General features: G+C 44.9%; 1 protein-coding gene across 1 annotated transcript; it reads left to right on the top strand.

The window, feature by feature from the left end:
• Positions 1-4,892: 4,892 nt before the first annotated feature.
• Positions 4,893-14,380, top strand: adgrg1 (adhesion G protein-coupled receptor G1). Its single transcript, XM_062471684.1, has 14 exons — positions 4,893-5,273; positions 8,233-8,328; positions 8,485-8,925; positions 9,031-9,079; positions 9,516-9,630; positions 9,826-9,948; positions 10,072-10,194; positions 11,022-11,064; positions 11,266-11,369; positions 11,596-11,711; positions 11,850-12,109; positions 12,326-12,425; positions 12,705-12,979; positions 13,803-14,380. Exons 2-14 carry the CDS (start codon positions 8,256-8,258, stop codon positions 13,925-13,927), a joined length of 1,947 nt encoding a protein of 648 aa, XP_062327668.1. The 5' UTR covers positions 4,893-5,273; positions 8,233-8,255; the 3' UTR covers positions 13,928-14,380.
• Positions 14,381-14,519: the final 139 nt, after the last annotated feature.

Genomic DNA, 14,519 nt, shown 5'->3' with positions numbered 1-14,519 from the left:
CCCCCCATGTAATTTCTGTTCTGTATGTAGAATCTGAGATGTGGAAGGTGGAATGTTCATCACAGGTGCAGGCGAATATCGACCAAGAGTAACATTTTGCGGTGGGTCTGTCTTGGCACAAGCGGTCACATATTTTAATAGCTGTCATCAGTCTGAAAATCGTTTTTCAAAAGTTAGATTTTTGTATTTTATTTTTTGAAAAAAAAAAAAAACTTTTTAAATTTCGAAACTTCTTTTTCACGTCTGGACCTGATAGCATGTAGTCAGAATATGTGACCTCCCTGTTACACGTCTGAAAATGTCTGACACATCAACTAAACCATCTTAGGTGACCTATCTGTCCTTGCTGGACCTGGGCACAAGAGGTCACATCTTTATAGAATCCAGAATAAGTGACCTCCCTGATGAAAATGTCTGGGGTGGCCAGTCCAATATCAGGGTCCAATATCAATTTCGTAATCATCTATTAAACGTCTAATTGGCCTATTTAAAAAAACCGAAGCAGCACTAACGAAACTTTTGACGGCACAAACCAGCATAAACGAAACACAAAGATCCTATTGGAGGTCAATTTGGAGCATGTTGGGGAGCTGAGTGACGTATTCGCCTATACATCTAATGTCTAATAGCCTATTTTAAAAAGTGATTTAGCACAAACAAAAAATGTTATGTTTTGCGTTGGGGGGGTTGCCAACTTCACGCTCTGACTCCGCGACTTGTCACAGACTGGCTTGTAGCCTCAACGGTTTTGCAATTATGCCATTCACGTGTCGTGCCAAAAAGTGACTTTCTGCCAAAAAACAGTCCGCGGAAGCATATTTCCCAGCTACATAACTTTACGACCGTGGTAATAGCAAAGGTTGCTATGTCTTTGTAAACGTTTCTTGTAACAAGAAGAAATATTTCCTGTTGTAGCGTAGCCTAATTAGGCATGACATTTAGGACCACGTGATTATAGGCAATAGCCTACTAAAGTGTCTATGGTAAATGTTTTTTTTACTGCGTACAGAAGATGGCGACATACTGCCACTTTTGTATGGCAAGAGTAGAAGGGTTTTCTCAGACAAGCTCAGTGAAAAAAGATGAAAGTCAGCGAGAAACGTTTACACCCGTTCATGCCACTCAAACTTTCATGCTCAGTATCTATAAAAAATGTGTGTGTGTGTGTGTGTACCAGTGAGGGAGGAGAGGTCATAGAGGTGACGCCCCTAATGTATTAAAGATGAATTCACAGCTGACTCACAATCTCATTTTAATGAGACACAAAGACCAAAAAGAGATCAATTATTCTACACCCATCCCCCCGTCTCCTCTTCTCTTTTCCCCAACCACCTCTACTCTATACCCTCCCCTCTCCATCTCCCCTCCTCTCCTTCTCTCAACCCCTTCAAATCTCCTCTCCTTCTCTCCCCCTCTCCTGTCTCATTGGCCCTTCTGTCAGCAAAAATTAAGACTAGGACTGTAAAAGACTACTATGTTTCCTATCACCCTTGAAGACCAAAGTGCAGGGGTTCTGCTACAAGAGGAGAGATGGTAGAGGGAGGAGGAGAACGAAACAGTGTGATAGTGGGGGAGGTGAGGATGAAATAGAAGAAGGAAAGAAGGGTAGGGAGGGAGTCAGAGTGAGTGAGTGAGTGAGTGAGTGAGTGAGTGAAAAAAAGAGATGGCAGAGAGAGAGTGATACTGCAGGAGACAGTGGGAGGGAGGGGGGACTTCACACCTGGTCTGTAATCATGACAAGAACATGTCTGCACACATCCTTGATGCCTCACACATGATATAATTCCTCAGCTATCAACTCCCAGTGGGGGCTTGCATGCGTATGTTGGTGTGTGAGAGAGAGTTTTCTTTTACCACTACCTCACAGCAGGAGTTGACCAGCTGGTCCCTGGATACACTGTCACCGTGGTGACAAACCTTGGCAAAGGAGGTCCTTATGTCATTTCATTGTGAGTGTTTGAGAGAGGGAGACAGAGACTCCCCCTGTAACCCCCCCCCCCCTCAATGTTTTAATAATTGAGTATCTGTCCATCCATCCAGGCCTAGGGGGCTGTGTGTGTGTGTCTATGTGTGGGCAGGGTGTGTGTGGGGGGGTCTGTGTGCCATCAAAGAACAAGCTGATAGTGTTTGGACATTCTGGAGATGAAGATGCCACCTTTGGAACACAGCAGACAGTGGTCTGAAGCCAGTAACTCAAAACCGCAAAATTGGTAGAGGGCAGGTGATGAGTGAATGTCAATTTTTTTTTGCCAAACCATAGTTCAGTGCATTGATAAGGTGACTACTTTGAATCTGATGTTTTTTGTGTATCTGTTACGACCCCCAGTCTGATGTTCTGTGTTGCATTTGTGTGTGTTCCCTGCTGTGTTGTCTGTTCCCCATAGGTGGCGCGAATCAAACCATCAACACCCACGCATGACTCCTCCTCTCCATAATCCGGTTCACCTGGTTCCTGTCATCAACCAACCCTCCACCTGTATATATTGTGCCACTCTGTGTTTGTTTGGGGGGGGGGAATAAGTCGCTGGCTGTATTGTGTGTGGGTAAGGCCTACTTTTGTGTTTAGTTGTTTGGATTCCCCTCTGTGCTGACCATTGTCCTTTTGGCTTGTTTTTCTTTGTCCTGTTGTGTTGAGTTGCTTTGTTTGTAGTGTTGTCCAGAACGTTTTCTTGTTCTTTTGTTCAGGGGCTGGGGAGTAGTTTGGAGCTGCCCCGGGGTATACATCACCCGTAGGAATTACTTACTGTCTATATACACCAGCTAGACCTGGGCAGACCACTGCTGTATTTTTGGTTAGGACACCTCATTCGTGTGTCAGTTGCTTTGTGTTTAGCTTTGGGAACTTTATGTTGATTTCTTTTCTTTGGTCCTGTCCAGCCCTCCCCTTGTCCCTGTTTATTATTTTCCCCATTACCGTTATTATTTACTATACCGTGGTGGCAAAAATAAAGCCTTAATATTCCATTGGTACCATTTGTTTGTGTCCTTGTTCGCACTCCTTGCTCTGCGCACCCTTCACTGGCCTTTGAGAGTCCCTGAGCGGTGGCAGGGGTCAGGTTCCCGCCGTTACAGGCATAGGCTTATAACAGTATCTAGTATTTACTGAGTCTTTAAAGCGTACCTACTGCTTCTCTACTTTGTTATTATTTTATGTCTACTCTGGTCTATAATGCCAATGAGGTGGCAGTAGAGGTGTCCTTTGAATACCTTAAGCTAGTAGACTGAGTTTACAGGAACAGGCCTGGAGGAACCTAACCACAAGAAAGTTAATGGGGCAAGCCCTCATTGTATATGTGTGCGTGGGATGTGTGTGTGTGTCATGTGTGAGCGTGTTTGTGGGAGGGGGGTGATGGGTGCATGTCACTGAGCACAGTGCATCAGTGTTAATACATTGGGCACTATAACATTCCAAGGGTGGGAGGAGGCAGTGTGTGTGTGTGTGTGGTGGTGGTGGGGGAACAAGAGGCTCTCTTAGCTCAGGGCACCTGCCTACTCCGTTCAAGTCTGTGTGTGTATGTCTGACAGAAGAAGTGTGTCTATGTGTGTGTAAGTTTGAAAGAAGAGGTGTGTATATGAGAGGGTGTGGAGTTTACTGTAGAAGGGATTTGAGGAAGTCCCCCTGCCCCCCCCCTTCCGAACTTCCTGTCATCTGAAGCTCACCCCCCTGGGGGTGGGACTGCCCTGGAGGTCTGACATTGAAGGTGATGATGACAGGGTTAGATACAAAGTTGTTTGCTTTTGATCATTTGTAGCACATACATCTTCACACACACGTGTTCTGTCTCAGATCAGGGTGACATGCAGATGTGTGGTTGCTTCTGGAAGCAGAAAGCTGCAGCCATCGGCTTCCAGTCAGTGGGACTACGAAGTGGTCTGTCTGTAGATGGACTGATACTGACCGAGGTGTCTAGTTTTGTATCTCAGTGTGTCCTGTCTCCTTAACTGACAGGGAGAACAGTGTGTGTGTGTGTGTGTGTGTGTGTGTGTGTGTGTGTGTGTGTGTGTGTGTGTGTGTGTGTGTGTGTGTGTGTGTGTGTGTGTGTGTGTATGTGTCTGGTCTGGTGTGTGTGAAGATCAACAGAACCTTTCAGCACCAAGAAGGGAATTGTTCCTTATCATATGGAGAGCAACTCCCATTCTTATCTCTACAGACACACACGCACATACACACACACACACACACACACACACACACACACACACACACACACACAGCCTGTTAAAACACCACAAACAAACGGCTGTAGGGAAGCAGGGAGCCAGGTGCTTTGTCTACCATCTCTCACCCCCTCCCCCTCCCCTCTGTCTGTGAACGGTAAAAGTGCTGTTGAAAGAAAGCAAGACAAACATCCCCCTGTCTCAGTAGTATAAAAATGTGGTATCTGCACAGCTAATCTGACTTACATGGTTAAACATTGACTCATGCAACAGTGCAGTTTGTTGAGTACTGATCAGACGTACTGTACAACAGAACACAGTGAAACACTTGTCAGACCCTTGCAATACTCCAAGAGTTAAGACATTCAGCCATACCAGCCACAGCCTTAAATCTGTCATCACATTGTGGCAGGTAAAGAGACTAGGCTATGGCATGTTGTCACTGGTTAGAGGTTATAGGCAACACTTTATCACTAAATGGCAACTGTTGTAACTATTCAGATGTGAATCATGTATAAAACAAAATGTTTAAAACAAAAAACTAGGATATCAAAACTGACTTGGTGGAGGAAAGTCTCATTACTGTGGGTGGCACTTTCCATGGATGGTGAATGGGCTCCATACACCCCACCCCTCCATTGAAGGACAAAGCTGAAGTCGTTGTCCCCGTAGCTCCACCTCTACCCTCAGACTCCCCGCGCCTTAATCGTGCTGACAGTTATTCCCTCGAGGACCAGTCATCCAGGAAGGGGGAATACCAGCCTCTGTGGTTCCTTGCCGAGAGAAAACAAATAGCCTTAGCTGATACACAGAGTTCGGTGTGTGCCAAGACGTCATTTGCCAAGTGCCAAGACGTCGTTTCAAAAACTCCGGAGTTTAGGTGAAGTACAGACTTGCTTGTTAAGCGCACAAGGAGACGGTGCGCGTCGACTCATAGGTTTTTATTTAGGTGTCATAGCATGACTGTACGCGCGGTAGAAGGTAGACGATTATTAATAATCAACCAGCAATTTCTTACGCCTCTTAAAATAGACATTTGGCTTTCTCCTCAAAGAAAAGGCGAAGCCGGAGAACATATTCCTGCATGAAGTTTTCACCCGGTTCCGACTGAAGAGGTAAGTGATTCTTTACTTATTTTACACAACATACCCAATTCATTTTGAGAATTCGGTACAGCACAAGATATATATATATATATATATTCTGTCACCTGCTCTGCCCCTTGTCTGATACTCTTTTGATTTAATAATTTCTAGCAGCGACGGATCCCATGGAGTAGCATTTATAAAGGCTGTAACTCTATAACATAAAAAAAAATAGAAACGTAAAATCTAAAGATAGGCCTATTTTGTAGCATAAAAACCAATACACCCTCGACTGCCTGAAAGCTTCTGAGTTGAGCAGGGGAAAACCAAAGTTTTGCATTAGGTTACGTGCAGTAATTCAGAGACAGCTCTCCATTTTGTAAATTGTACGGTAAGATCTTGTTTAAAATGGTCTTTTTGCACCAATAAAGAAGTGAACTAGGTAATACACTGCTATCACGAGCGCTTGGCCATAATCTTAAACAATGTAGAGATGATTGTGTTGTTCCAAGTCTATGTATTTGTGCGGGTGTGCGTATGTGTGTGTAGGGGGAGGTTGAGGTCAGGTCGAAGGAAATTGTAGAGCAGGTGGAATGCAAAAGATATTCACTCTAAGGTTATGAAATCACTCAGACTTACCCTTCTTTCTTTCTTTCTTTCTTTCTTTCTTTCTTTCTTTCTTTCTTTCTTTCTATGGACAGTGCTGTTTAACATCATAAACACTGGTAAAGCAATGGTAAATGCTAGAATCAGGGTGGTTTGTGGATTTTATTGGACAATTAATTACATTTTTGTACAGGTTTGGGGTGGGAGAGAAAGAGAGCTTTAATTTGAATGTAATTAATGTCCAGCTTCTGCTATCCTTAATGACCACAACCTCTGGCCCTGAACACACACAACCCCCCCCCCCCCCCCACCCACCCACCCACTCACCCACACACACATACATTTACATTTATGCATTTAGCAGACGCTTTTATCCAAAGCAACTTCCAAGAGAGAGTTTTACAAAAGTGCATAGGTCACTGATCATAACAACGAGATAGCCCCAAACATTGCGGGTAGCCAAACATGAAGCATACATTGTGATACATGTGCAAACACATGCACGCAAACACACAACATAGCTCTGAATATATTGAATCGTGAGTGGGGTTTTCCGGGGCTGCTCTGCTGTCTAGGTGCAGGTCACATTCCTCAGCCCCTAGGAGACATGGTTGGAGACAAAGAGCCTGGCTGAGTTCTTTCACTCTGCATGAGTCACACTCTTGTTGGGACTGCTCTGCCAGTCATGGGTGGCCCATGGAGGGATATGAAGATTAGGATAATAATGCAGCTTTTTGGGACAGTGTGGGTCACATGTGTAAACGCCACTCCAGTCTGCAGCGTTCAGACACTCAACGTCAAGAGAGAAGAAGAGAGCATATGAAATGGGGAAACTGAGGTCAAGCTGTGAACATTTTCTAAACAATCCCACTGCCGTATGTCTGAGCGGTAGAATGGGGAAGGATTTGTGACAGGTTTGTCTGACTGTGCTGTTTTTTCTCACGCTTTCAAAGCCTAATTTTTTTTCTCACGCTTTCAAAGCCATACTTGTCTGTGTTTTTTTACCATTTGGGTGGGTAGTTAACAACACATTCTTCTGTGGTGTGATTAACTTAAAACTCTATCTCATGTGTGGTCACTCATTCTGTTTTTTGTGGGCAGCTGTCTTTGCTTTATGTCCTTGACAATATATAAATATTCAGCCATTCATCTAATTTGTTTTGTGTCTTGGTTTTTTCCCCCCAGTGTTCTAGGTAGGAGTTTTTGTTTTCAGTTGTGATTAGTTTTATTCTGTTTGGTGTCAGTAAGGGGGTGATGGACTGAGAGGGAGGTGTGCTGGGCAGTAACTGGTTTGTTAGTCTCATAACCAGCTGGCACAGGGGGCTCTTTTCAGGGTTAACTTCATGGACTGCAAGGGCTTTGGATTGAAGGGTTTCCTCAGGACTGGATTTTAAATGGGTGTAACATTTTAATGATCTTTTCTGGATTTCTAATGTTATGGTGAATCAGCCTAATTCTGCACAACATGCATTTGTGGGAGTTTTCCTTTGGATATTTAATATATTTCAGCAGCATGGAGAGTCACTATTGGGTGCTTTTCCCAATTGCTGAAGTCGAGTTGACTGAGTGGGCCCCATATCTCACTTCCATAGAGAGCAATAGGCTTGATGATGCTGTCGAATCCCAAATCTTAATTGGGATGGTTATTTTATAAAATGTTTGTTTTATTGCATATAAAGCTCTACAAGCTTTCTCTTTAAGTGGAAGCGGAATCTACCAGAGGCTGTCATTTGTAGGCCTAACTTATTGTGTGTTCCATAGAACACAGAGTTCTCTCTCTCTCACACCCCTTTCTTTCTCTCTGTGGTTTCCACTTACTAACCACAGGGAAGTAACACCTTATCTGCATGATGAACAATTCTAAGGGAGGAGGTGACTAACCACAGCTCTGCAAATGGTCTATTCCCTCACTGAAGTGTTAGCTTTACTGTGTTGCACAAACAAGGGTTTGTCTACTGTATTTCAAGAAGTTCAGAAGAAAAGGTATTACACGTAGAGTAAAGGAGGAGGAGCAGAATGCATGGTGTGTGTGTGTGTGCTCTGTGTGAGGGAAATGTGTCCTTATCTATAAGACCTCTAAGAAAGCATTGTATGTATTTTAGGGACAGATTAGTCATTGTTGTGAAGGAAACATTCAGATACTGCCGTTAGATAGATGGTGCCTGTGCAGACTGCAAAGGAGATATATGTACGTTATGGTTTGAGACTGATTAGGGTAGAACAGATCAAAGGTCCAACAGAAAAGAATGAAAGATAGACGGAAAGTTTTGTATTTTCTTACTATTTTTTACTGTTGATCAAGACATTCCTGTTCCATCTCCATAGCAGTGTGTCGTTGTTCGACCCATACATCACAGTGCTTCCTGTCTGCTTTATTTTACAGGGGTCAGAGGTCATCTTGTTTCCATGGAGACCAACCAGCCAATCAGATGGAGACTGGGGGTGATGATGGTGTGTCTCCTCAGGCTCCTGTCTTCAGGTAAGAGTCACTATCGGATGCTGGCCTGAAAACAGTATCAGTGATCATGTCTTTATTCAGGTCACACTATGCAACTATTGAGATCGTTTGAGTCACAATTATAACTTAACTATTCAGACAAAAAAAAAGCAAATAATGTATTGTATTGTTTCACAGGATCATGTGATAGAGATCGTGACTTCAAGATGTGTGGTACCTGGCGGCACGGCAAGGAACCACTGACCCTGATCTATGACCTGAAGAAGGGCTGCGACAACATCACCATCTCGGCCAATCAGAGTTGTCTCTCCGTGCAGGGGCACATCACAGGCCAATGTGAAATCTTTGAGATGGTGGAGCAGAGCTTGTTTGGGGAGGACACAGCGTTTTGTGTGTACTGGGAGCCCCTATTGGATCAGCTGACGCTGGAGATGGAGCAAAAGAATCAGACGCTGTGCCCACCTTCTGGTCTCTATGACACCTGCTGCACCGGCCTATCACACGGCCCCAACCTTCCCAAGGCCTCATACGGGATCTTCGACGCCATGATCCACGGTGACCCCATCGGCAGTCTCACTCAGCCTGCCTACACCTTCCACGGAGAGAAGACCAGCTGTAGTAAGGAGCTGTGTGTGGGGGGGGGGGGGCTGTTTCAGTACCAGATACTGCTGTTTTAACGCTGCTAGTGGTCGATCTGCTGACTGTGTTGTGTTTGCCTTGCAGAGGAGCTTTTGTGTGCGGAGGCCAGACAGGGGTCCAACCACATCAACATGTAAGTGGATAACTTTCGGCATATCTCAGCATCAGATGGACAGGCCACAACAACAACTAATTGGGAAACATTCTGCTGCCACTTTAGTCTATCGCAGCTGTCAAATTAGTCTCCGCTCCGAGCATTTGATATTTTTCATAGTTACCATGGTCACATTTGCCATTACCATCAGCCCAGCTCAGCAGGTTGTTTTCGAGGAAGTGAGCGCTTGTCTATCTGACTCAGTGATGATGGTGTGATGTGAGGCCTGAGTGATCTGCTGAGGTTTACATACTAACAGGAAGCAAAACCTGTTGGCTGATTGTCATGTTCCTATCACTGTAAGGGTTTCACAGTTTCTACTTGTATTTCCAATAACTGCATGTTTCTGTGTGTACATGTGGTTGCATTTTTTGTGCATGTGTGTAAATGTGTGTGTGTGTATGTGTGTGTGCAGAATTGAGGATGCAACATTTAGGTCCCGGGTCCTGGGCTACTGGGAGCTGCCGTGTGTTCAGGGCTCTGTACTGGAAATGAAGGAGGACTTCCAGGGATCCAGTGTTAACCTGCCCGTAAGGCTAGAGACACACACACACACATACACACACACACACACTAACAATCCTCCAAATGGTCTTATTTCTCTTTATACTATTAGAAGTAGATTGTTATTTGTGTGGTTGTGTTCAGTAAAGTAACCCAGATACTAAGTCACTACTATTCCCATCCTATTCTATTCTCTGTGTGTCTCTATTTGTGTTGTCCAGGCTCTGCCAGACTTGTCCATTGAGAAGAACCCATCCATCTATCTGCCCAGCTGTCTGAAAGACCCTGGCAGCAGCAAGGCCAGGGTTGTCTGCTCCATCTTCACCAACAGCTCCCTCTTCAATGTAGGACAACCACCTCCACCGCTACTACAGAAAGCTACTGTGCTTCATTTGAGTCATAGGACTGTAATGATTATGGTATGCTTAGGTTATCTAATCTATGACTGTGATTGGTGTTGTTGTCAGAACCAGCTCGAAAGAAACAACATTAGGATTCTTGAACATGTGGTGGGCATCACTGTGGAGAATGAGGTCAAAAACAACCTGCCGGAGCCAGTGAGAATCAGTTTTCATCATGACGGGATATCTGTGAGTACGTGTGCTTGTGTGCGTGTTTCCAAGTGCTCGAAGTGAGCCAAACCGTAACTGCAGAGCAATAAGTATGTATTTGGGTTAAGGTCGTGTGCTTCCTTTTATTCTGCACTGATTGTTTGTTATGCGATGTACAGAACAAGGTAACCACTTCAATCAGCCTTCTGCGTCTAGCAAGTGATTGATATGGAGATTGTCACGTATGCCTGTGTGTGACTTTCTGTCTCAGTTTTCCAATAGAAAGCTTCTCTGTACACTTTGTAGTTTTGCCTGGGCCTACTGTACAGACATCCAAACCTGCAGAGACTCATTTACCCCCCCCCCCAGGACGCAATCCAGACGCATGATGTACCCCCTCAACCAGCACGTTAACCCCCCCCCAGCCCCCCCCCCCCCCCAGCCCCCCCCCCCCAGCCCCCCCCCCCCCCCCCCCCACCGTGCCGCATTCAGAATGCGCGATTTGCACCTGTCTCTACCAGACATGACCATTGGACAGTCTCTCGCTCGCTACAAATAAAAAAACGATAGTATAGCATTTGCAGGCATTAGGGAGCCACTATTGAAATGCGGGAGACTCCTGGAACTTCTGGGCAGGGGCGTAGCCACGTGGTGGCCAGGGGGGGCCACGGCCACCATTGGTCAGAGAATGGCCACCCTTTTTTTTTTCAGATCCAAGTTATTATTGTGGTTTTGAAGTGCTGATGTTGACGCTACTGTTTTGAGGCTGACACAGATACTGCCTTATGAATATATTGCCATCTAGTGGTGAAAGTATGTTACATTCCTCTTGATAAACCATACTTCACTCAACTTGCATTTTCTAGGTGAATCACTCCAGAACATGTGTTTCATGGGACACCAGGACAGGTGTGTAACAAAAATAATCTATTAGTTTAATTGTTTACACAGTATATTATTAATTATAGTGATTTCGAATGGCACATTGCTGGCTTTGAGAATATATATATTTGATTATATTCAAATGGAAACATAATTGACTCCTAGCTGACCAGTGATCTTATATCTTTGGTGAGATGTGCTTACTAGTGGATGTGGTGGTGTTTTCAGACATCTCAGTCCACTGGAGGAGAGATGGCTGTGAGACGGTTGAGAGCAGCCTAGAGGTCACAACGTGTCACTGCAACCACCTGACATACTTCACCATCTTGGTGGTAAGCTATGCTGTCTTTCACACACACACACTCTTATACACATTCAGTTGATAAAAAAACACTCACATACATAAACCATTACTGTTATGTAAATGCTGCAGTAGATCATGTACAATTGTAATGTCCTGAGTCAAGCAGTCCAACTTTGTTCATGAAGCACATGACATGCACAGAGTGGGCAGTTACTCCTTGGTGACCTGTGACCTCTGTCCTCTTTGTCCATCAGGAACTGAAGTCGCGGCCGGTGCGCCACCTGCTGTCTCTGACCATCATCACATATCTGGGCTGCGCTGCCTCAATGGTCAGCTGTGTGGCTCTCCTCATCTTTCTGACCAAGCAGAGGTACAACTACTGGACACTTGTAGACACGACCACTCAGCATTGGCATTTGTTGCTCAAGCATTATGGCAACTTCTACACTTTCTCCTCTCTCTCTCTCTCTCCCCCCCCCCCCCCCCCTCTCTGCATCCCTCCTCTCAGGAGAGCTAAGGAGACGTCAGCCCCAGTCCACCGGGGTCTGGCCACGTCCCTCTTCTGCCTCAATCTCTTCTTCTTCTTCACTGGCACACTGGCTAACGTGGGCGGAGCTGAGCTGTGCAAGATTGTGGGTGCTGCTCTGCACTACAGCCTCCTCGCTTCCTTCTCCTGGATGGCCCTCGAGGTGTTTCACACTTTCTGGTTGGTCTACATGGTCTTCAGCCCCTCCCTGAAGACCTATATGTGGTATCTGATAGGCTTCGGTGAGTGAGAGTATGCAAAGGATATCAGATATGATTGGTCAGTGCTACTCTGTGACTGTCTCTGTCTAGTTATTGACTGGCAGTCTAACAAAATGTATCTGTATAAAAGCATGTACTAAAGAACAATAAAATGACCTCTTAACAAGGCTTCCCTTGGAGGGAGAAGGAGATGAGTGTTATATATTTCACTAAATGTAACTTTACTTCCACTCACAGGTGTCCCTGCCATCCCAGTCGTTGTCCTGTTTACCATGCCAGACATCTATGGTGTGAGGGAGGTCATACCAATGGATGACGTCAGCAACCCCTACATGATGTAAGGAGCTGGCTGCAGTCCAGATGACGTCGAGAATGTTAGGTTAGATCAGCTGTGAACACAGGTGTAGGGTGGCAGGGCCAACCTCTGCACTCAGTGTGGATATCTACAGGCTTGATCATATAGACAGACAGCCTATCTACACTGTGTGTATTTGTATGCTGGATTTGTTCATGTGTTATACTAGCAGGGTTTTCCACACCAGGCTGAGGGCTTCCACGACCAAATCAGCATGCTATCATCAAAGGAGGTGTGAAATGTGTGTATTTGTACCTGCAGGTGCTGGATGGTTACATCTGACTCCGCCCTCATGGCCCACTACCTCACCAACCTTTTATTTCTGACACTGGTGGTTCTGTCTGGCCTGCTGATGCTGGGCCTGGTTATGAAGAAGATACAGAACCGGCCTGAGTGGAAGAAGAACCGTGTGGCCTTCCTCAGCATCTGGGGACTGAGCTGCCTGTTTGGGACCACCTGGGGGCTGGGTTTCCTGGACTTTGGGCCGCTCTCTGACGTCGTCCACTTCTCCTTCTGCATCCTCAACTCCTTCCAGGGTGAGACACTGGCCACTGAGCATCACAGCTGGTCTCTCATTCTGTTCAGTCTTTTTTACAACATTTATAAGAAACATTACTCAATGTAAAACACAGCAGGCCTAATTTAAATTGGAATAGTAGAAATCAGATCGGGTTAAATTTGACACACAATGATAATCATATTTCATAGAGTTTGTGAACCTGGGCCAGCAGTCTATTGTGTAGCTCTGCCTCAGGGACAATGGCCCCAGTCTCAACCAGTCAGCAGCAGCATATCAGCACCACAGCTGTTTCCTCTCCTATTCAGCCACCACAGTCTCACTTAGGAGCTGGGCCCTGTATCTGGACAGAACATCACTCCATGCTGCCAGAAGCACACTGAGCACAGTTAACACACCTTAAACCCTTGTCTGACATGGGGTTGAAGCTCACAGAGAAATGTATAAGTATATGATTTATTTTGAGGTTACTTATCAGGTCAGAAATGTAGGGAACTGAGTGCTGGGGATAACATATGTAATATCACGGTTAAAGTTGAATCTGCATCTTCCTAGTCATTATTATGTAAGCCAGTATACATGACAGTAGACGACAATGCAGCAATGTTCAACAACAAGATATTGACTCTTTAAAATGTTTGCATTCTAGAATCTCTGTTGTTGACTGCTGACTGAGACTAACATTCTGTGTTCTAGAATCTCAGCTGTTGACTGATGTTTGAGGCTAACATTCTGTGTTCTAGAATCTCAGCTGTTGACTGATGTTTGAGGCTAACATTCTGTGTTCTAGAATCTCAGCTGTTGACTGATGTTTGAGGCTAACATTCTGTGTTGTCCCGCAGGGTTCTTCCTGATGCTACGGTTTTACGTTCTAAATAAGATGAGGAAGCAGTCAGACTGTAGCTCGAGGGGCAGCAGCACTGGATCCACCAGACAACACATGCTGCAAGAGAAGACCTGCAGCTGAGATTGTATGGACAGCTGGCCTGGACCACCACCCCTTGACATTTAAAAAAACTCAAGCGTTTCACCTTATTGCACTGAAATTATTGTAAAACAAACTTGAGCTACTGTATATTTCTAAACATGTTCAAATGAAAGCTTCAGTTTTATTGAGACCGGGTATAAGCTTATTTTCTTGATGAACATTGATTCCAAATATAAAGCTAGTTTGTGTTGAAGTAGCACTTTAGTTTTTAGCTTCATCCTTTCGCTGTTCCGTTCCTTGGAGCGTCGTTGCGAGAACCTTCGTTTGGCACTTTCAAGACTACTTTTTTAGAGATACTTTTATGTAGAAAACAAGATGACGGGTTAAATGATTGTTGTCATTGTGTGCTGTATACATCTTTGTACATATAAATGTGTGTATATATTGCTTTAATTAATTATTTCTGTAGCCTAATAAAATGATCAGAAAGAGTCTTGTCAGTGAGAATGCAAAACACTTTCCTGTGCCTTTGTGTGTATGCATAGTGAGCAGTTTTGTCCTGCATGTTTCCTGAGGGGGCTGTAGGCTACTGACGCAGTCTTATCTGTGCTGTCTTTATTTCCTCCCCAGA

This window comes from Osmerus eperlanus, chromosome 10, assembly GCF_963692335.1.
Source record: "Osmerus eperlanus chromosome 10, fOsmEpe2.1, whole genome shotgun sequence".
In the NCBI taxonomy this organism is placed as follows: Eukaryota; Metazoa; Chordata; class Actinopteri; order Osmeriformes; family Osmeridae; genus Osmerus; species Osmerus eperlanus.
Note: the sequence above shows the minus strand (reverse complement) of the source record. Positions and strands in the feature narration are given on the sequence as shown.